The sequence below is a fragment of the Mustela erminea genome, chromosome 4 (genome assembly GCF_009829155.1).
Source record: "Mustela erminea isolate mMusErm1 chromosome 4, mMusErm1.Pri, whole genome shotgun sequence".
NCBI lineage: Eukaryota > Metazoa > Chordata > Mammalia > Carnivora > Mustelidae > Mustela > Mustela erminea.
The window spans coordinates 139,629,696-139,652,638 of record NC_045617.1 but is presented as its reverse complement, the minus strand read 5'-3'; the positions used below and the strand labels follow the sequence as shown (position 1 = coordinate 139,652,638).

General features: G+C 46.3%; 1 protein-coding gene across 3 annotated transcripts; it reads right to left on the bottom strand.

Moving 5' to 3' along the window:
• Positions 1 to 1,313: 1,313 nt before the first annotated feature.
• On the bottom strand, positions 1,314 to 22,232 carry MYLIP (myosin regulatory light chain interacting protein). Of its 3 annotated transcripts, none has more exons than XM_032341164.1 (7): positions 21,942 to 22,231; positions 20,639 to 20,829; positions 8,260 to 8,445; positions 6,610 to 6,807; positions 5,778 to 5,942; positions 4,467 to 4,887; positions 1,314 to 2,882 (listed from the first exon to the last, which is right to left on the bottom strand). In XM_032341164.1, exons 1-7 carry the CDS (start codon positions 22,026 to 22,028, stop codon positions 2,793 to 2,795), a joined length of 1,338 nt encoding a protein of 445 aa, XP_032197055.1. In that variant the 5' UTR covers positions 22,029 to 22,231; the 3' UTR covers positions 1,314 to 2,792. The 3 variants fall into 3 exon arrangements, with proteins under 3 accessions (XP_032197055.1, XP_032197056.1, XP_032197057.1); XM_032341165.1 differs by having other exon boundaries at positions 20,639 to 20,724; XM_032341166.1 differs by lacking the exon at positions 5,778 to 5,942 and having other exon boundaries at positions 21,942 to 22,232.
• Positions 22,233 to 22,943: the final 711 nt, after the last annotated feature.

Below are 22,943 nucleotides of genomic sequence, written 5' to 3'. Positions count from 1 at the left end.
GAATCTGTCGGCATTGTGTTTGGATCCCCATCCATGAGGGGGTAAATACAGACATACGGGAATGGAGCAGGATGGGGAAAACCATTTCTTAGTTTTGTAACGGTTAATAAAAAGGTGAAAGAATTCTTTTGTTCAAGTCTTATCACTTATGTCTTTTGACAGAAGAGCCTCCTGAGGCTTCTGTCTTTCCATTTATCCCTCCCTGCTGTGTCTTTAAAGCACCCTGTTCCAGGGCTGTCTCCTCTAGGCTGACCCACGCCTCCCACTGAAAATACTAAACCACGATGCTTCTCTGGCCTGGCATCCTCCGAGAGCACCTCCCTGATTTAGTCCCCTCACTACCAAACGCGCATCTCTGTCTTCAGCTCACTGCCCTCTGGCAAGCTCATAGCGTCTCTTCACTTCTCAAAGTGCACTCACTTTTTCCCGGAACCCGAGCCATGTTTTATGACCACCTTCTTGTGACTCAACCCCTTGACCCTGCCGTGACTCTTCCGGGGCTCGTGTTCTCCGACTCCAGTATTACTGAACCTCTCTCTATGAAGCAATGACAGATCACTCCCGTCTCGATCACTGTTAACGTTTCCAGCAAGCATTAATAACCTAGGTAGTCAACACGTGTGTGGCGTGAACAAAGGATTGCTAGAATGCGATGGAAGATAGGATTAGGCATAGGAATCAGAGAAAGCCAATCCCCGTCTCTCAATTTTTGGAAGATCATTTTCTGGAAATAATCGTACTGGTCAAGGGCTGAACTTCTGCCGCAGCTGAAATCATGTCCTTCCACTGCTACTGGTAATTATCAGTTCCGTACACGATGCCCAGGTTCCCGACTGCACTGAGCACTTCCTGAGCCGCACCAGCGGACACGCCTGGAGCAGATCCTAGCAGCTCGGGGTTGCACAGAATGCGGCCTCGAGTGTGCCGCCGAGACCGTGACTGTTTGGACCTGGACAGGTGCTCCCCTGTCCTGACCAGGCAACTAACTTAGCAGCATCCCCTGAGTTTAAATGGTTAGCTTCCAACTCCACGATTCCTTTCCCTCTCCAATAACTTTCTAGTCCTGTCCCCAGTGTTAAAGTTTCACCTGTTTATGTATCTTCTTCCACTTTCACCTACATTTCCATCCCGGACCAGAAAACAGAGTGAATCATGGAATGAATGTTCTCGATTAGGGCTGATGGCCTCAACATTTTCACATTTTCTGTATGGGACCAAAGTAGGTACCAAGCGGGATGTTATCAATGTTCTTCCTTTTTTTAGTAAATAAACCTGGTTTAAACGACAAGAAACGTGAAGACACAAACACCACATCTGCTTTAAAGTCTTTATTATCCTGAATACAAAAGACAGAAGTCCTTTAGGATATAACAGAGTTCTTTATGTGGAAACATTATTTTTTTTTTTTACAAGTGAAAAAATAAATACCTCTTGGAATAAAGGCTTATATGCTAATATGTGCCATAAAAAAGTAGAGTTTTAATATTTGACAAAATGTCTGTGCAAAGAAACAAATGCATAAACACATTACTGCTACATTAAGGCAATATGAAAAGTATACTCGGAAATCTCAGTAAAGTGACAGTGTAGGTTTCTAGCTTTCACTGAGCTAGTATTGCACCCAATAAGGTCATCTAGGTGTCCCGACGTCCTAGAAAACCCACAAGCTGACCAGCGTCCAAAATGCCCCAGTGGGAGTGGAAACTGTGACTAAGAATGTAGAAACAAAGAAATTCAAAACCCCTCAAAGACCTAGGGAGAGGACCACCGGAAGTTAATACTTAAGCACTTACTACCAAAAAAAAAAAGCATACGATAATCTAAGATACCTACGATAAGGCTATAAAAGGCTTGATGGCTCGAGCAAAAGCAATCCCAGGGGATGAAGCTGGAGTAGAGGTTTTGGGAGAAGTGGGGACCCCCCCCCCCGGGTTCTCCATGGTGAGGCTTCATCTCTGCAGGCAATGCTCTGCTTCCCGAGGAACAGGTGTCCCCTTTTCAATTTCAAAAAAATATCCCACCAACTCAAGAGCCCAAGGAGTGCGGACTGCTCCACAGAAATCTTATAACCAGACTGGTAGCATTTTATAATTGAAAGACTTGGGGGAAAGAGTGCAGGGAGGGGGGAGAGGAAGCCGTGCATACTGAGTTCTCTGCCTGCCACTAGCCAGACTGGTTTATGCCTGACAACCTGGCTGTCAACGTTTTGAAAGTCACAGAATGGACTCTCTGACATCTGTTTGCCTTCCAGTCGTTCTTGAGCAAGTTACAAAAACAGAAATGACATTAAAATGACAGTTTCTTTAAGAAAAGTTTCCTATTAAAATGTTCAGAGCTCCACGACCGTACAAAAAGAACCAAGTAAATTCTTAAAACGAATTCTTACAAAATTTGCTGCCACGTAGGAAACTTACCTCGGGATACATCAGGAGACTTCACAACATCCTTTCCTAAAAGGTACCCACTTTTTGGCTCTGCTGCCACTTAACTGACATCACAGATCCTACTTATTCCTCTAACTGGATGATGAGAAGTCCAGGGAACGTGTCCGTGTCCAGGGAACGTGTCCGTGTCCAGAACTCTTCCCGGCCCCACCACCACCGGCGTGGACTCTACACGTGGGATGTTTTGGTGGGGAGGAAAACTCTATTTGTCCTTTTCTTCCTTTTTTAAATGTTGCATGGCAGATGGGCGCGTCGAGCTTTTTGTTTTCTCCACGATCTATCATTTGTGTAGTTAAGTAGCAGTGCAGTCCGTGGAAATGTGGCATGCCCCGTGAAGGGCACAACCTGTCAGATTACGGTCAGGTTGAGCAGACTGGTGTGGGTCGGCAGATAGACGTGCTGCACGTGCTCCACCCGCGACCTGCAGACCGGACACGACTGCAAAAGAGAAGGGACGGCACTCGTTAGGACGCCTCCGAGGATGTGTGTTCAGGGCTCACGAGCGGCACCTACTCTAGTCAGTCTGCTATGTAACTTAATGGCCGCGACTATTTCTAGATCTCAAGGGGTAGAGATCTTTGTCGTTTCTCTCTCCTTTTTAAAGATTTTATTTATTTATTTGATAGAGAGAGAGAGAGAGAGAGAAAGCATGCATGAGCAGGGGAAGGGCAGAGAGAGAAGCAGGCTCCCTACTAGGCAGGGAGCCCGATGCGGGGTTCGATCCCAGGACCCTGGACTGTGACCCGAGCTGAAGGCAGATGCTACACCAACTGAGCCACCCAGGCGCCCTGATATCTTTGCTTTCCAACAGGTTTGAAAGTCTATACCTTACTAAGGATTCAAAATATTATGAAAAAGTACAAACCGCAGGCAAATTATTAGGTTTTTCGTCCCATTCTAACCCAGGCATGATGAGTAAAGTGATTAGCACGAATTCTTGCTGTGTGGTGAGGCTGCGCTCCCTGCAAGGGCAGAGTTGCGACCCTCTGGCAGTGGGATGCAGGAGAGCTGAGACCCTTCCAGAGTCTGGGTGTCCCTGGCATTGGCCATGTGGCCCATGAACTTGGCTCTGCTCTGAATCCCACGTCACAGCTTCGTATCCCCAGCTGGCTTCTCAGCAAGCATGGCCCTCCCTCAGCCACAGGGGAGCATTAGGCGTGGGGGTCCAACCATGTGGGGTGTCCAACCATGTGGGGGTGGGGAAAGGCAAGTCCTTGACCTACTGTCCCTGGAAAAGAAACTCCTTGTTATTAACTCATTATCTACTCTCAGGAAGGACAAAGGCGTCCTGCCAGCTCAGTATATAACCATAAAAATAGTTCCGAAATGAGCAGCTTTTGAAGGACTAGATAGTGTTTGGGGCTAATTTTAAAATAAAACCACAGTGACATTTAGCAACCAGTTCTTAGAAATGGCATGTTGAAAAGATTATTGTTAGCGGAAAATGTAAGGTGTGAAAAAGAAAAACATACGTGAGTTGCTTTTGTTGATTGTATTAATATTAAAATTAGTTTGACTTGCTACCTAAGAGCCAATCCAGGATGCCCCCTCGAGGCATATGTGGCAATAAGAGGAAATTAATCACAGATAACCACAGCCGACAATCCCTCCATGGAAGGGAAAGTGAGATCTAACTACCGCTTCTCAGATGCTCTAACTACCACTTCTCAGATTTCTTTTTCCAATATTTTAAGTAAATCATAAAGACACTGCCCCTCAGTGTCAGGAAGCGGGGAGCAATGGTCCTAGCCTCCGGCTCACCCACTCACAAGATGTTACCATGGGAGTCTGAGCCTCGTTTCCAGAACCTAGAAAGGGTCTACGATGTAGAGCAATGACACTGTTGGAAACAGTGCGCTGATCCAGGGTGTTTCCCAAGAGCAGTACCTTTGAAGTCCCCACACAGGAAGCCCCCACCCCGGGGGTGCAGGTGGGGCTGGGCATCCCGGCTCCAACAGGGCAGCCGGCAGGTGCTCACTGACCGTGAGCGGCGGGGAGGGGCGGCCGCCGAACACCCCTCACCTGTAGCTGGGCGGCGCAGCCTTCACAGCACACGGTGTGGCCGCAGGGGCAGAAGGCCGAGTTGATCTCCTCCTCACAGCACACCATGCACAGCATGGCCTCCTTCAGCTTGCGCAGCTTCTCCTGCAGTGCCCTGGTCTGCTGGCAGCTGAGGCCCTCACAGCTGGTGCAGTTCAGGCTGCTCTCCGAGGACTTAAGCGGGGAGCTGGGAGGGCTGTGCTCGCTTCTCGACACGAGGTCCACGACACCGGCGTTGTACAGAGCCCTCCTGGCGTGGTCATACACCTCCTTTGACGTTCTTTTAATATCGAAGACGTACTTCTTGCCAAGGTTAATATTTTCATTCAGAAACAGAGAGGCCAAGTGGCCCTTCAGGTCTCGGCTGTACTGCATCATGACGGCACTGGTCACCGTGTCACACCTGCAGGGACAGACGGAACGTCCGCTTCAGTACCATAAGCCCCAGTATTCCCATGATTCGGACCTTCCAATGCTACCATGCCTAAGAATGTTTGTGTCAGCAGACATCTGTATTCTTTACTGCATGCCCAGAAGTAAATTCTTCCAGGGTTATGTGTGTTAAACATTTCCATGATTCTACCTCTCTGTTTCTCCAGCGTCCCCAGAGGACCTGGGATAAAGCAGCCGTCAATGGAGAGGACAGTGAGCGTGCGCCTCTACCTCCGGGGACAGGAGCTCCAGTCAAAAACAGCTCGTGGCAAGAAAAAAAGGACATGTTCTTCTTTCCTGGCTTTATGCTAAAAATTCCCACCAATTTTCCATTCTGCTCCAAAATTTTTATGTCTATCTTAACAGAAAAAAGGTTAAGATTGCAATTAAATTTCTCAGCCCTAATTTCTCACATATTTGGGTCAAATCACAAGTCTGCTTTAAAGCACCTTCCAAAATGAGGGTTTCGCTAGTGTGGCTAGAAAATCCTTCCTGGGCGCCCAGTAATCGGTGGGTAGCCGCTCTCCCACAGAGACGACTTAGGTCACCCTGCTGGGGAAGAGCAAAGCAGCTGTGGGTCAGGCCCAACGAGGAGGCGCCGTGAGGGAATAAGGTCAGAGAAGCAGGGGTGTGTGTGCACAGCTCGTTCCCATGCACCTGCTGTGGGGAGAGTGGGACCATGTTGATAAGGACCCCCGTGCTACAGCAGAGCAGGACCAGTGTTCGAAAGCGGTGGATTTCCTAAGTCCTGCACAAGATCCACGGACACAATGGTACCAGAAACCACAGGGCCCTTGTTGTCACTGAAAACCTGGAGCTGCGGACAGACGCTAAGGTTGTGGGGTACAGGGCGCTACGTGCCTGTAGAAAGCGTGGGTCTCCGTTATTGCTCGGTAGAGCCCGCTGGCCGCCCTGGTGCTGATCATCTTGAACAACAGCACCACGCTGTTCCCAGACTCCTTGGTGACGGTCAAGTACACGTTCTTTCCCGACTGGGTGGCCATCTGCACCACAGGGTAAGCGATCCTGAAAACCCGGGAAGAGAAAAGTGAGCCGGCCCTGGAGGGGAGATCTGTCACGGGATGTGCTCGGGACCCAGCGGGGCAAGCAGATGCTTGGTCTGGGGCTATAAGTAGCCACTGCACTCCCTGTGCAGAAAGGCGTGGGAGAACGGTGTGGAGAGAAGTGCTGCAGCGAGCTGTGTGTGTGTGTGTGTAGGTGGGAAGGAGACTTTAACAGCAGTGAACCTTTCTGAAAAATATTAACTCTGCCACATCAGTACACTTGAGTTCATAGTTTAAAAATAATGTAGGGGCACCTGGGGGGCTCAGTCCAGGAAGCGTCTGCCTTCGGCTCAGGTTGTGATCCCAGGGTCCTGGGATGGAGACCCAGGTCAGGCTTCTGGCTCAGAGGGGCATCTGCTTCTCCCTCTGCCTCTGCCCCTCCCCCAGCTCATGCCCGCTCTCTTTCTCCCTCTCAAACAAAATCTTTAAAAAAATAAATGAAATAAAAAAATAATTGAATGGCTATCAACACCTGAGTAAAATTAATATCCATGCCCAAAGTGAAACATCTGATTCCTAAAAGGTAAGAGTCTAGCAAATCCCTTTCTGGTTTGATCTATTTTCCTATGCAGAGCTATAAAGGGATATGCATGCTTTGGGCTCAATAAAAATGTTAAGACGTAGGTTACCTATTAATTGGGCAGAAGTCATCTTTGCAAATTGAGATTCCTTCAGGTCCAACTCCAATGAGGAGCTTCTGGCCCTCGCTGTCCCTCACGGAATGCCACTCGATGCCATAGTTTTCCATTGCCGACACGATCTGCAACACCTGGTATTCGGCCGAAGCCTGGCTGGTCCCCTCCAACTCTTTATGCTTCGCAACAATGCTGTAGGACACCAAAAGGGCAGAGAGATATGGAGATGAACTGATGTGGACTTTAGAGAGAAATCAGTATCATTTTCACTAGTGAATCACGTGGATGTCAAAAACTCAAAGCAATGTAGCATCGACATTTCATTTATTTAGCAAATTGACTGTAAAATACTTCTGAGGCACCACTCTAGATCCCAAGTGTTCAATATTCAGTAGAAAAAGCAAGTGGGGGGCTGCCTGGGTGGCTCAGTGGGTTAAGCCTCTGCCTTCAGCTCAGGTCATGATCTCAGGGTCCTGGGATAGAATCCCGCATCGGGCTCTCTGCTAGGTGGTGAGCCTGCTTCCTCCTCTCTCTCTCTCTACTTGTGATCTCTCTCTGTCAAATAAATAAAATCTTAAAAAAAAAAAAAACAAGTGGGTATGCTGGATGGGGTGAACTGGAAGAATTATGGAAAATCTCTAGAAATATACGTTAAGAAATTTTGCATATAGGAACTCACACAGGTGTCTACACTTACTTTGTAAGTTTCATTGTAAGGGATTGATGAGATCATCTGCAACTGAAGACTGCAGGATTTATTCTATCTGTGGTGGCAGACAGCCTCTAACACAGTCCTTCAAGATCCCCACCTCCTGAGAGTCACACCCTTGCACACTTCCCTTCACCCAAGTGTTGTGTACCAGCTGTGTTAACGGCTGGCTGGATTCACAACTCACTTCTAATGCACAGAACATAGCAGAAGTGATGGGATGTCACTCGCTTCTGAGATTAAGTTCTAAAAGGACTTGGCTTTGGCCTTGGGTGTTCCTTCTTGCTCTGACTGATGGCTTGTCCGGGGGGAAGCCAGCTACCATGTTATGAAACAGCCCCCCGGAGAGGCCTGTGTGGTAAGGGAGGAAGGCCCTGCCAACACAGCACGTGAGTCAACCTGGAAGGAGACCCCTCTTTCGGTTGAGCCTTTGGATGACAATGAACTCCACCAACAGTTTGCCTCATGGAAGATCGTGGAGAACCCAGTGGGGCCACAGCTGGGTTTCTGACCCACAGCAGGGAGAGATACTTTTTGTTGCTCTAAGTCCCTAAGTCTGGGGCAACTTACTCCCCAGGAATATGTAACTAAGACACGTTAGGTCTCTTGGTTTAATCCTTGCTGGGACGAAGGAAATACCAACATACGTGATAGACTTTTGAAGGAATCTGTATCCTTCAGAGGTCAAGAGATTTTAAAAATTCCTCTTCCATAGCATTTTATATAAGGGCATTGATTTAGGTGGATTATGTTTGGTATCTGTAAATTTCTCAAAGAAAAGGCTAAGAATCTTTGGAAAATAACTGGCTAAATTGGGCAATGGCCTACTTTTAGCCTCACCAATTATCTGTACAGAGACCGTAGATCCATTTTCTTCAGGAAATACGGATAAATTCACTAGCTGTATGAACACGGTTACCCCAAGGCAGCCTCACCTGTTCAAGGTGGTGCTGGAGAGCTCCTTGGCACACAGTTCCTCGTAGCTGTACTTGGCCGTGTTCTGATTGTAGTCTCCAAACTTGGTCTGGGCCAAGAGGGCGCTGAGCTCCACTGCCTGCTCCGGGGAGCACTGGAGGTGGCCGGCCAGGAGGGTCTCCTTGATGTGCAAGAAGAAGATATGCCTGCAGAGCCATGAGAGAAGGAGGTTATCCCGGGGACGAGCTTGATATCAAGCCTAACCTGCTTAGCAATTCCATAAACCGTTTTAGGTAAGGAAAACACAGTAATTTAAAAAGCGACCCTGAAAATGCTTGCCAGTAAAGAGCTGTTTTTGTTTTTTGTTCTTTTTTTGTTTTGTTTTGTTTTAAATCATGAGTATTAAGGCAACATAAGTGTAAGAACTTAAGTTTCTCTGGAATAAAATGTGTAACCGAGACAAAAACAAATCGAATTAAGACAAATCCAGCAACATTCAAGTTATCAAATATAAAATAACTTCACACAAGTTTCTGCATTCAATTAAAAAAAAATTTAAAGAAATCATTTTGAGAAAAACTTGATCTCGATGTGGACTTGATATCTTAGCTCCTCACCTTTATTCAAATGACCCTCAAATCTCTAGTTTGCCCCAACTTCTCTAAGCATGATATTCAAATGTCAAATATAGACACCTCCACTGGATATTCAGGATCCTAATTTCACTTTGTTCAAAACCAGACTCACCACCTTTCTTCCCAAACGCACTTTTTCTCCCAGTAGAAACCTGAGGCTTTTTTGTTATTTTACCCATAGACCCACTTTCAACATTTTGTTTTATTTCTACCTACTTTCTATCTCTGCAAACTCTTTAAAGTCAGTTGTAGTCTCCGTATTATTACCTCCTATGTCCTACTTGTGTCTCTCCACTGAGAATTTACACCCTCCCCCAAGCCGATCTCTCTAGACTCTGCTAATCCACCTTCCAAGCTACTTGCTTCTGGGATACGTTTGCCATTTGTCCGCTCAAAAACTCTTCAAGGGATCCCAACTGTTTGCCAAGGAAGCTTGCTATTGGCATGAATCCAGGTTCTGTGGGTCTGGCCCCCAACGTTCAGCCACATGTCCCATCATTCCCTCCACCAACTATGCCCCGAGGAAAGGGACGATTTCTCTTCCTGGGAAGACCTCGCATGTTCATGTCCTCATGTCTCTGGTCTTGGCTGCTCCCTATGTCCTTAGGGGCATTTTTCCTGTCCCCTCACTGAGATACTTTTTCATCCACATCATGTGCAAACTGTTTATTTCTCTATCACAGTATTTGAAGTTAACTTTACAGTTAGCTGCACATTAGCTGACTTCTCAAGTGTCTCGAGCACCAGAGAGCCTTGTGAATGGATGTAAAACCCCACATCGTCTGCCGACCCCAAGTTCCATTCCATTTGTGCCTGTCCTAACTGCATACACTATTACATGCTACGTTTCCTATAAGGTGTGTCAGACTCAGAAACTCCCAGGAAATGCCACCTACATTGCCCGTTAATCCAGACTGCCCGAGATTCCCACAGAGTATCTAAAACCGCCACAGACAGACCAGCCTAGGTTATAAAATTTGACTCTGGCAAACGTACGGGTATAACCTTCCTTTAATGACTTGTTATAGCTTTTCAAACTTGCTTAAATACCACAATATTCCTCCCACTAACAAATGAGTTACGACCAACAGTAAATCTCTGACACTGCTCTGAATACAGCTCATACGCCCAGCTTCCCGCTTGCGCTGGATACCCAGATTCCAGTCCCCAACAGTGCTTTTTTCTTTCTTTTTTAAAAAGTTTTTATTTACTTATTTATTTGACAGAGATCACAAGGAGGCAGAGAGGCAGGCAGAGAGAGAGGAAGAAGCAGGCTCCCTGCTGAGCAGAGAACCTGATGCGGGACTCAATCCCAGGACCCCGGGATCATGACCTGAGCTGAAAGCAGAGGCTTTAACCCACTGAGGCACCCAGGTGCCCCATCAACAATGCTTTTATTTATATACTAGTTCTATGTCTGACATCCTAGGTAGAAGGGACACATGAGCAATATAAGAGAAGCCAGACTAGAAGTACAAGGGGCAGGGGGGCCCTATGGACAGTCTCATACCATCAGGCAGACAAGAACCACTAATCTTCCTTTAAGAGATGTTTAAGTTCAATGTTTTGTGTGTTCTAGAAAGATAAAGAAATATTTAAAGTTATCAGACTCTGACAAATACGGCAGGTTTTTCTGGATTCAAAGCCCCAATGACGAAATCACGGTAAGAATGCCTAAGAGCACGGAAAGAAGATAAGCACGGTTTTTATTTTTTTTTTTATTTTTATTTTATTTTTTTTTTTTTTAAGATTTTTATTTATTTATTTGACAGAGAGAAATCACAAGTAGATGGAGAGGCAGGCAGAGGGAGAGAGAGGGAAGCAGGCTCCCTGCTGAGCAGAGAGCCCGATGCGGGACTCGATCCCAGGACCCCGAGATCATGACCTGAGCCGAAGGCAGCGGCTTAACCCACTGAGCCACCCAGGCGCCCGCACGGTTTTTATTAACCCAAACATCTGTTAAAGTATTTTTGACACCACTCAACTGAAAAGGCGGTCCCTACTGGGGCAAAGAAATAACCACAGAAACAGCTTGTTTTCAAATAGCTATCCGAGCAGTGAGGGCTCGCACTCCCGTGAGATCGTGGTGGTACAAACACCGCTTTAGCTGTCCAAGGCTTTCTCGCAGGCTGTTCAGTAAATTTCATCTTGGTGGACGTATCCCTGTCTCTGTCCTCACGGGAGGGCCAACAGTTGGACACAAAACTCTGAACACATGGGGATGGTAAAGAAGAAATTACAGGCTGAACGAGTGTAAGGACATCACCACAAACCAAGTCTTCTCCATGTAAATACTGCTCAGGTATCTTTTAACTTCTTTATATTAACCTAGAGACTAGTTCTCTGTTGCATGAGTGACGTTTCACCTCCAAGAGGCTCAAAATCGATCCAAGTTCTCTTTCTGAACTATCCACGCCTGCTCCTAGAGAGGCAGCTGCCGGAGTCAAAGGCAAAGGAGCAGGAACAGAATATGAACAGGTGGACAGGGGTCCGAGACCACATGCGGCTCTTTTCTCAGCCTGTGGGTCAGCATTTCAAAAGGGGAGCAGCAGAAGGACAACTGGCCTTTTCTACGTACCCCCTCTAGGCTGGACGACAGTGCATACCCTGTGAGAACAGTCCTCCCCTTCCCCGCTAGGTGAACTTGCTGATAGGGTCCTTCCTGTATTCTGCAGTTTCATGGCTATCAGGGAATCTTTTCATTTGAAGTCAACAAATATTTGTCATTTATTGTCTCTGTGCCAAGCCCTACCCTGGGGTCACAGGGTGAACCGATCTGATAGATCCTTTTTATGCGGAACAGGTGGGCCTTTAGCATGAAGGAATGATGCCCTATTGCGGTAACTCCTCACTGGTTTTTGGGGGATGCGATGATGCTCTTGAGGAGAACAAGACAAGGAAGCAATGACCACAAGGGTCACCAGCTGCGGTGAGCCACCAGCAGACTATTTCATGCCCTCTTCCCAACAGGGACGGTGGCACAGCTCGGAGACACATTCCAACAAGGAATCCAGTGATGGCTCAAGTGTTCGCAGGGTGATTTTGAATCAAACACTTTTTTTTCCTATTTTCTCTTGAACCATTTGCTCTGTAACTATCTAGTTCATGGACTAGCAACCCGCCATCCCTTTTTGTAAAGTGGGCGAAAGGTTACCGATCATATCAAAATAAGCAGAGGTGAGCAAAGAAGTCATACCTGCAATGAAATTGTTTAGGATTTTGTTTACTTGAGAGAGAGTAGAGAGAAAAAGAGAGAGCACACCAGCGGGGGGGGGGGGGGGGGGGGGGGGGGGGCGGGGCAGAGGGAGAAGCAGGCTTCCCGCCGAGCCAGGAGCCCGGTGCAAGGCTTGACCCCAGGACCCTGGGACCATGACCTGAGCCGAAGGCTGTTGCTTAACTGACCGAGCCACCCAGGCGCCTCATTGAAAATTTTTTTTAACTAAAGATCAAAAGTGGTTGATATCTCTCATTGGCTTTAGGCTACGTGCTAGAATCACAAACATAAAGATTAAGTCTTTGGGGAAAAAAATTCTTTGTCTTAAGCAAATATCTGTGAATATGTCCTGAGACAAATGCTCAAACTGAATTTTCTAAACATTCTTCTGGCTTCATGATTCCTCAAGATTTACTCAGTTATTAAGCAAATGAATTCCATCAATATGCGGATCAGTCTGGAGGCTCAGAGCGAAACATTCCGGCTCACTTGGGTCTTTGCATCAAGGGTACAAATGAATTCACCCCTGCTGTGTCATTATGGAAGATTTTAAAAAATGGAATAAATATTAAGGAGATGTCATATTCTAATTAAAAAAAGTCACATATCCTTAAGACATTTTTGTTTCAAAGTCCTTCGAATTTCTTCTACTTTAAAAATTAATGTCTTTCCATAGCTTTAAGGAATAAAGTGAGTTCATTTAAGAACTGTGAGCAGAGAACTGTCCTCTGAACACCGGCTTGTCTAGTAAAGAAATCACCTAATAATCAAAGCAGAACTTTTTGGCAAACCGACAGGGGTCGCTGACCTGCCCATCACAGGGGGGTTGTACTCAATCACTGCCATCTGGTATCTTCCCGGTGATGTCATTGTGAAGAACTTTCTGTGACACAAATGTAAATCAACTATATTCACATTTGCTGTTAGACTCTACACTGGAGTAACAAGCCTAAAGCATCTTTAAAATGGCTAAGAAGTGATTTTTAAAAACTCTCCAATGCCAATAACTGAACAGTGTCTCTCCCCCAGACCTGACTGACCCTGGCCAGTGATGCCCATGTGTCTCTCACCCAGTCAGAGCCCCTCTGAGCTCCCCCGTGTGCCTGCCTCAGGCCAGTGAGCCAGTTCACCACATGCATTTATTTTAAACCAAGCTACAACTGCCGAGCTATATTTAAAAACCATCAAATTAAAAAAAAAAAAAAAAGAATTACTATACATTTTTTGTTTCGTGTCTTAAATTCTGCTGAAATAAAAATCAGTTCATGACAGATCCTAGGCTTCAGTGTAAAAGCTAAAACTGTAACAACTCTTAGACAGACACATGTGAGGGTATCTCCGTCCCTTGGGCAGTAGGCAAAGATGTCTCAGGACACAGTAAGAATCATAAAAGAGAAAAACGGGTAAGTCAGACTTTACCAAAATTAAAAATTTCTACTCATCAAAGGGATTAAGAAAACAGGCAAGGGGCATCTGGGTGGCTCAGTTGGTTAAGTGTCCGCCTGCAGTCAGGTCATGATCTCAGGTCCTGGGATCAGTCCCACATAGGGGGCTCCCTGCTCAGCAAGGAGCCTGTTTCTCCCTCTGTCTCTGGCCCTCCCCCTGCTTGTGCTCTTTCTCAGTAAATAAGAAAATCTTTTTTTTTTTGTTTTTTTATTTTATTTATTCGACAGAGAGAGACACAGCGAGAGAGGGAACACAAGTAGGGAAAGTGGGAGAGGGAGAAGCAGACTTCCTGCTGAGCAGGGAGCCCGATGTGGGCCTTGATCCCAGGACCCCGGGATCATGACCTGAGTTGAAGACAGACGCTTAATGACTGAGCCACCCAGGCACCCCAATAAATTAAAAAACTTAAAAAAAAAAAAAAAAAGAAAAGAAACTGGGCAAGCCACAGGAGAAAATACATTTACAAAACACGTCTCTGACAAAGAACTGGTACATAGCAGAATCTGCACGGACCAAAAACAAAGGCAACAACTCAGTAAAAATGGGTAAATGATGAGTATAGAAACTTCACAAAAGAATATGTAGGAAAGGCCAATAAGCACATGAATAAAGTATTTAACATTATTAATCAAAAAAGACCTATCAATGACCAACCCCCATCCCCCGGCCACCCCCACCCCACCCCAGAGCCTGGCCGGGATGTGGAGGACTCAGAGACTCTCAGTGGGAGGACAGAGTGGGACACTTTGGGGAAAGGGCGGGCAGTTACTGACAAAACTAAATGATCACCTCCTCTGTGACCCAGCTGCCCCATTCTAAAGTATTTCCTCAAGAGAAATGAAATATACGTCTACAAAAGAGACTGCTCTTGACCACAGCAGCTTTACTCGGAATAGTTGGAAAACAGGTGTTCACCAGCACAAGTACGGATCGACAGTAGCCTATTCACATGATGGACTGCTGCCTAGCAGGCAACAGCCGCTGACATATATGTTAACAATAAGATGAATCTCTAAAAAATTAAAATGAACAAAAGACGCCAGACACGAAAGAGCACATGCTGCATGATCCCAACTGTGTGAAGCAGCACAGGCATAACCACCCCATGCCCGGAAAACACACAACCCCGCTTGTGCAGTGGGGGGCGGGAGTGGGGAAGGAGGGTGGAGACCAACCTTGGAAGGGAATGAGGGAACTTTCTGGAGTGGCGCTAATGTTCTAAATCTCAATGAGGATGTTGTTTAAGCAGACATATCCATTTGTCAAACCTCATCAAATGGTATAATTAGGATTTACGCACTTTGTCGTATGTAAATATCTTATCAAAAGGGGAAAAAAAGAACTGTAGACAAATGCAGAGTTCTACTTAAGGATATGCATACTGAAGTCTTTAGAGGGACGTGTACTTACCCAAAACTTAGCTTGAAAAACATCAAAAAACAAACTTGTGATAAAGCAAGTGTATTAAGCTGATTAAACTCTAATAGTAGAATTTAGATCAGGATGTTGGCTGTTTACTGTAAAAATCTTCAACTTATCAACATGTTTGAAAATATTTATAGTAAGAGGCTCGGTAAATAACATTAGTGGAAATCCTTTTGGTCATGGTTCAGAATTCGAATGAACAGCTACCTATCTTTTTTTTTTTAAAGATTTTATTTATCCATTTGACAGACAAAGATCACAAGTAGGCGGAGAGGCAGGCAGAGAGAGAGGAGGAAGCAGGGTCCCTGGGGAGCAGAGAGCCCCATGCGGGACTCGATCCCAGGACCCTGGGATCATGACCTGAGCCAAAGGCAGAGGCTTTAACCCACTGAGCCACCCAGGCGCCCAACAGCTACCTATCTTAAAATGAACTATCAAATCTACTACACTCCACGAAGGCTTGTGATTGAGAAGCTGTCAGGACCAAATAATGACCAAGTCAGGTCTCTATTCAGCTTAAGGAAATCCTTCTCAAAGTTGAAAATGGGAACCACGGAACAAATTTGTTCTTCCTCAGATTCCAAAGCAGTTAAAAGACACAGGGTTGGTGGTAGGGCAGAAAGGGAAGGGAAACCTCCTATCTTAGAAGTGATTAACAGAAGCATGAGATCTGCACTTGGAAAAAATAGGATTACTAACTCACAACAGATACCTGACCCAGGCAAAGAACAACCCAGGTCATCCCGCCTTTTAAATGTGTTCCCTACAAGATCCTTCCCAATGGTCTGGATCGTGGGGAGTGCTATTAGATCCAGGAGAGTTCTAGAAACAGGCTACAGTGAGGCATGACTGAGAGAGGACCTCATTCGCCTAGAGCTGTGTCTCACTGGGCACCCTGAGTCTGACTCTATGTGCCATCTAAATAGTCCACTTTTAGTTCAAATGACAGATTTAAAATTAAAAGTTCATTTTGGTTACATAAAAAATCAATTTCTTAATGTTCTTTGGAAACTTCATACAATTATACAAGTATGTCTAGACGGGAGACCTGTGGCTAAAATAAATATATAGTCCTATAAACATCCTATACTCTGCGCAAAAAGAAAGACTTAATAGTTAAATTAGAATTCAGAAATCTAAATACTTTCTGAAAACAGTAGCAAAGTCTGCTTTTCTTTCCTGGAGCCTGTTTTGTCCTTGGTCATACAAAAAAAGAAAAAGAAAAGGAATGTGTCATTCTACTCTTTGGCATAGAGTTGATATGAAAAACACAGTGACACCTTTACAGCAGATAAATATTGCTGCAACAGTATCTACAGAACATACCCACTCTGAACCCCACAAAGGTAAATTACGCTAAGCAGGCTTTACCAACAGTGACAACGTACTGAAAAATTTTGTACACGGTTATAGGTCCTGGCTAGGATCCATCTGATTTGGTTTGAACACCTTTTTAAAAATATTTTATTTATTTATTTATTTGAGAGAGAGAAAAAAAGCACCAGAGCAGGGCGGGTCAGAGGGAGAAGCAGACTCTCCACCAGGCGGGGAGCCCAATGTCGGACCTGATCTGGAGACTCAAGAATCATGACCTCAGTTGAAGGCAGACTCTGCCCATGGTTGCATCTGGCACTTGCTTTGTGGATTCAATGAGGCCATCTTCCCTGGATTTTGACATCCAAGTGATTTTTTGCTGGGAGAAAGGGGGGGCACATGGTTCAGTAAGTACTTAGAACCTACAAACTGGCTGAAAATTAGATTAAGAGAGCCTCTTGCTTGAAAACTATCTGAATTTCATAAACGGTCCAGGCAAGTGGTAGCTCATTTTAGATGAGAATAGCCACAGTAAACAAAAGGCTAGGAGTGGGGTAGAAAGAGTGAAGGAAGGAAACAAAAGAATGCCGAGCACAGAGAAAATTCTTAACAGATAGTAATCAATACAAAACATTTTTTAATGTTGAGGATTTCTTTTAGATTGTCTCAAACTTTTCAGTTTATAGAAGCAAACTAGTAAACGTTTCACTAGCTGTAAGAAAATTTATATTATGAATATCTGTTAACCCCATTTTTATTTCTAATTTCTTAATTCATGGATTCAACAAATGTTTATGCACAGACACCTGGTAGATTCTGGAGATACAATGTTGATCAGCCCCCTGTTTCATGGAATTTAAATTATTAGAGTAGCTGACAATAAACAAATTGTCACATAAGTAAATGGTAGTGTTACACGCTCATTAGATGCTATAAAGAAAAGCTACATGATGTCTTGGGACAGTGCAGTCTCCTGGGCAGACCCAGCAAAGGCTTTCCCAAGGAGCAATGGAGGACAGCGGGATTTAACGAGTGGAGTCAAACCCAGCACACCACTGGCCCGCACAGCTGAAATCCTGATGAAATTCAACGTTCAGGATTACAGCATTTCTCTGAACATGTAGTTCAGGACTCCTGGAACCCTTGTACTGAGGCTGATTTCTGGGAAAGAGAATTCAGGTGTTGATGAGTCTTAAAGACATTTGGGAGGGCCCCTAGCAAAGATGACAGAACTCTGCTAAAATGTAGCAAAGTCAGGAGAAACAAAGATTTTATTGGCAGTGGGCGGTATAATCACCATCTCTGAAGATGAAGCATCGAATTCTCAAATCTCTGGCTTTGAAAATGTTGACAAAATCTGGTCTCAATTGCTGTGAATAACTGAGAGACTTTAAAAGGCAAGAATTTCAAAGATCATTATTATTTCAGATCTACCTCCAGAATACACTGGTTTCACTTTTAGTTTTAATGCATAGCATGGCAAACATCTGCGGAATATACCTGCTTGTTTCTGCCTCTGAAATGACCAGCTGAGTCTGAACCAGACTCTCTGGTTACTTTCCAGACACCCCTTCCCCCCTCAAACTTGCCACCACCTTCAAAGCCAAACATAATAATCTGGGTAAAGAACCAAATCTAAAATTAGGCCAAATCAGAGACCATATTAACTGTATCAATCTAAGCAGACACTTGATATGTTTTCTCTTCCTTCATTTTTTTGGGGGGGGCAGATCTTCTGAAAAATATATTTAGGAAAATAAGATAGAGAGGAAGCAGAAGCAAAGGAAAGAAAAATTACTGTTAGAAAGGATTTTTAGAGACAAACTCTTCCTGGGCTTTCAACTTGAGAAGCAGCGCAGGGTTGGCTCAGTCCTGGAAGTCTGGACACTCTGGTAGTTGGGGGCAGAGCTGTACCTAGAAAGCAGCACTTCTGCCCCCCTCCCCTCCCAACTACTCTCCTGTTACCAACAGGCCTTCCTGTGGCTGCCTCCTTAATCTGATGCAAACTAATACATTCACTGCCCCCACTTTGACCAGCTCTACCCTGAGTAGGCCACTTTATGGCCTACTGAGACCAATTTGGCCAGGATAGTTCAGAACCATTTAATAAACTATCCAGACACTTTCAGTATACTAAATATCCCCTCCTGACTTGACTTTGAGATGGTAGAAAATCACAGCTCGTAACTGGACTGGCAGAGCTGGGTTTACAGACCATGTAAACAGATCTACTTTATTTTCACAGGGGTTCATATAAATATTTTATAACGAATTATTAAACATCAAAAAGTTTACCAACTAGTTTTATCTGACTGACATGACGTGAGAGAAAATCAGTATTTTTGCTCCAGAGTTACATGCACATAAAAACAAGGCTAATTCTAACTATACTGGATCCAGCACAACTTGTGATCCTAATAAAAAGGTACAAATGTTAATTACAATCACTTTAGTTACTAAAGCAGAATGCTCTATGCTTTAGGTGGCATTTTCTTCAAATTCTGTATTTTGGACAACCCCATGAAAAACCAGTAAAATTCACCAATATTTTAAAAGCAAATCAAATGCTTAGGTCACGCTAACTTGATAAGATTTCAAAAGGAACTGGAGTCAAACATTACCTAGGTAACTAGGTATATATTCTCTGAGTGCTATTAAGCATGAATCTCAAGAGTTAAAGTCAACTGAGTCAACAAAATATGAAATTTCTAACTCAGAATATCTCTATTTCTTGCATGGATAAAATGGACTTAATAATGGTTATTAACTCAATCGCAGAAAGCACAGGTAAAGACCATCCATCCAGTGGCAAACTTTAAAGTCTATAATCATTCATAACACCATTGGATCATGCTATTATGACTGCAGCCATCGTTTAAATGAGATGTAGTTGGTCCTCAAAGCTTCTGCAGATTTAAAAAATAAAGCTGTAACATCAAAATAGATTTGCATCCAGAGATCTGCAAAGGATTGCAAAACTACGCAATGAAAATTCCAATATGTTGTAGTATGTGTGTGTGTGTGCATCCTTTTCTCTTACTCGACTCCAAGGTATCACACTGAAGTGCAGAGTGGAAACTTTCATGAATCAGCCTTAAGTTAAAAAACAAACCAGCAAACAAACAGCACCTATTCTGATTAATATAAACAGCTAAAACAATCTTAAACATTCAATTATGTGAATATTTTGCAAGACACTTTCAGGAACACTAAGAATGCAATATACTAGCTTGCCCAGACACAAATTGAACATTTCCCTTACCCTTTAATAAAGTTCTGTAACAAGGTAAAGGAGACATTTCAAATTCAAATGAACAGTATTTCAAAATGTTTCCATGGGTCCTTCAGCAGAGGACAAAAAAAAAAAAAAAAAAAAAAATGACATGCTAACAACTCTTAAAGGATTTTGCTCACTTATCTTTACTCAAGATTGTCACACTCACATTTTTCATGTGCATGGCAAATTTCCAAATCAAAGGATTATGAAAAAATATTAGAACTCAGATCCAAAGTTTGTTATTTTTAAAAGTCGTTTTCTTTTTCTTTCGTTCTTTTTTTTGTACCATGCCGCTATATGATTTAGATCTCTTACATTTCAGCGATAAATACTGAATGCCAGTTACTTAATTTGGCTCATCTTTGAGAAGTGTTATAGTCAGACCAGGGGAGAAAGAATTTTCTGTTTGAAAAAGGAAAGAAACAACATGCTCCAGTGGTCTACCATGGCTGGTGGTTTTCTAGAAATAAAGAGATGAATTCAACAACCTAAACAATCATGTGTTATTTATCTATAGGTTGGAGTTCGATTACACCGGCCTTACAAAGTTCTCTTACCAAGTACACAAGAAACTTAAAAACTTCTACAATTCTGCTCTGAGTCGGACAGAGCTCTTTGCTGCATATTGTAATCTGACACTAGGCAGAAGTTGACTAAGTTTAAGTAACTCAAGAGGAACTGTTTCCTGCTTTCTGTTAGAACGGTCTACAGTGACCTGTAGTAACACAGCTGAGGCAGAGGTTACTATAGGGCATTATATGCCGCTATCAGGAAGTCAGTTGGGGTTTTAACCTTTTTTTTTTCTGCGCTGTGGCACCGATCCCGAGTGTTTGTAAGTATTCAACCCTGCTGCCTCATTGTTTACAAGACAAGAAAAACCTCAAGACCTAGAAAATGCCCCGCAGGCCCACAGGCAGCTCCCTGTTCACCTCAAAAGAAGGGCTGGGCCGCGGAAAACTTCTCAGTTACGAACCAGCTCACTCTGTATTACACCATTTGCCTGTGAACATCGCTGGGGAAGGACAACGGCCCTTTCTAAATGGAATCAAAGGTCTATCTGACATTGGTTTATTTCGGTGTCACTTTACCTAGTCTGCTCCTGTAAGATGAGATGAGGCTCCACGAAGAACTTGACTCTCAGTTTAAGCCGGTAAGGGGCTAGCCCATCCATCTGCTGGGAGATCCGATTTCTCAGATTTAGCCATAAACTTTCACCTTTGCTACCCGTAAATTGCAGTCCAAAATAATCAACTTCTATAATTCCCAACCGCCTGCACACCTAGAACAAAAATGAAGGCAACAAGGATGAGGAGATGGTTCATGGAGTCCAAGCCAACCCAAGGACACCATCTGGGTCTAAGATTCCTGCCTGCTTTTCAACAAAGTTCAACGAAGGTATTACAGTGCCTGTTTTAAGCTGTAAGAACAAAGTTCTAAGATCCAGGTGTTGCTAAACCAATAGAGAGGCTTGTGCTTCCTTTATCACCCAGGACACTGTCCTCTGCAGTAGAGAAAAAGATGTCCTCAAAAGCAGCCTTCCAGAAAGGCTGAGGAAGGGAATCTACAGGGTATTTTCCCTCTTATTCCAGTCACTGGAATTTCCTCCACCAGCACAATCTGCACAGCTGATCTGGCAGATTATCTGGACAATTTTAACCATCTGGACTCCAAAAAAACAAACACATTGAGGAAACACGCCACAAGTGTCAGCTAAGCTTGTTACAAGAGGTTTTGCAAACATCTCAGGTCTAGGCGGTGTGAGGGCACAGCTTTCCACTTGAGATCAAATTTGCTGTCTGTCCTACCAACACGCACTGTTTCGAACCATTCTTCTCGACTCCTAAGGAAATGCGTGCTTTAAAGGCAGCAGAGTGCATGACCAAATCCCACGGTCCTCTCGATCCCCGCAAACGGGGAGGTGCAGGTGAACGGTCCATTTGAGAAGCAGCAAGAGACGAGGGCCCCGCTTGTCTGCCAAGCAACCCCAGGGACCTGCGACCGCCAGCAGCCACCTCATCTCAGGGCTCAGCTGGCGCTGCCAGACCCCGCGGGGACCCGACAGGCGGCATCATGCACACACCTGCGGCAGGTGTGCTGGGCCGCCTTCTTCCGGGAAAGTGCGGGGTTTTGGGGGGCAGGGTGGCAGGCCCGCCGCGCGCGTCCTCGGCACCCCCCCCCCACGCGCTCGCAGTCTGCAGGGACCGCGTGCCCCACGGCCGCGCGGAGGAGGGGGCGCGGGCCGAGCGCCCGGGACGCGCTCCCCCCGGCCGCCGCCGCAGCGCCGCCCGCCCCCCGGCAAGCCGCGCTCCCCGGAGCCTGGCGCCGCCGCGAGGCCCCTCGGCCTCGGGGGACCAGCCGACCCCCACCCGCGCCGGGCCCCCCCGTCGTCACCTGGTTGAGGCAGTCCTCGCCGTTGGCTTTCGCCTCCACCTCCACCTCCATCAGCACCGCGTCCGGCCTCGTCACATAGCACAGCATGGCTGGGGCCGCCGCTGCCGTCACAGCCGCCTCCTCTTCGGTGTGCGCGGGGCTGCCGCCTCGCCGCGGCTCACACCCAGCCCCGGGCTCGGCGAGCTGGCCCTCGGGAGGCTGCAGCGCCGCAGTCCGCTGCCCCGCGCCCCGCAGCCCCCGCGCCCTCCTCCCCGCCACCCCCTCGCCAGCCCGCCCGCCGGCTGCCCGGGTCTCCGCGGCGGCGCCGCACTCCAGCAGCCCGACTGCCTGCGGCGCGACAGGGACTCCTCTGATATAGTGGCCCCGCCCCCTCCGGCTGGGGCCCCCGCCAATCACGGCGGCCCCGCCCCTCCGCCGCCGCCCGGCCAGCCAATAGCGGCGCCGGCTCGGCCGCGGCCCGACCTGCCAGCGCGGGCCGACTTCTCCCCGCCGCCCCGCGAGGGGGCCGCCTGCGGACGCCGCGGGCTGCGGGAGGAGGGCGGCTCCGGGACGCGCCCGCCGCCTCTGCCCGCTGGGCGACGCTGCTCCGAGCCGGCGGCAGCCCGGGGCTCCGAGGCGGGGGCGCGCTCGGTCGGGCTGGACCTGACCGGGACTCCGCGCCTCGCAGCCGCGGCGGGTCTCCGGCAAGCCTGGGATCGCTCCGAGAACGCTCTTCGGGAGAGGCGCACGCGGAGAGCCCAGGGAGCTGCCCCCAAGCTCGCTGCAAACTCTTTTCCCTGGGGGTTTGCCACAGCGGGTGGTTGGAAGGAGGGACGGTTGCTCCTCATTTTGGACCTCGTCAGCTGAAAAACAAAATCTGAGTATAAAAGTTTGTGCTGTTGACCGCTGGCTGAGCCGGGGAGCTTGGTCCATAGCTTTTGTATAGATCCTCTCCAGAGGCTTCTGTTTACTGGTTGCGCGGAACCGGAACGCCTTGCAGGGCCCTAAGGCCCTCTCTGGTGT

Excerpts from the sequence above, each read along its gene's own strand:
- MYLIP (XM_032341164.1), bottom strand. The coding sequence starts at position 22,028 with ATGCTGTGCTATGTGACGAGGCCGGACGCGGTGCTGATGGAGGTGGAG. Across the intron at positions 20,830-21,941 it reads GCGAGGACTGCCTCAACCAG|GTGTGCAGGCGGTTGGGAAT; the intron begins GTGACGACGGGG and ends TTTTTGTTCTAG. Across the intron at positions 5,943-6,609 it reads GACTTCTGCCCAATTAATAG|GATCGCTTACCCTGTGGTGC; the intron begins GTAACCTACGTC and ends CCGGGTTTTCAG.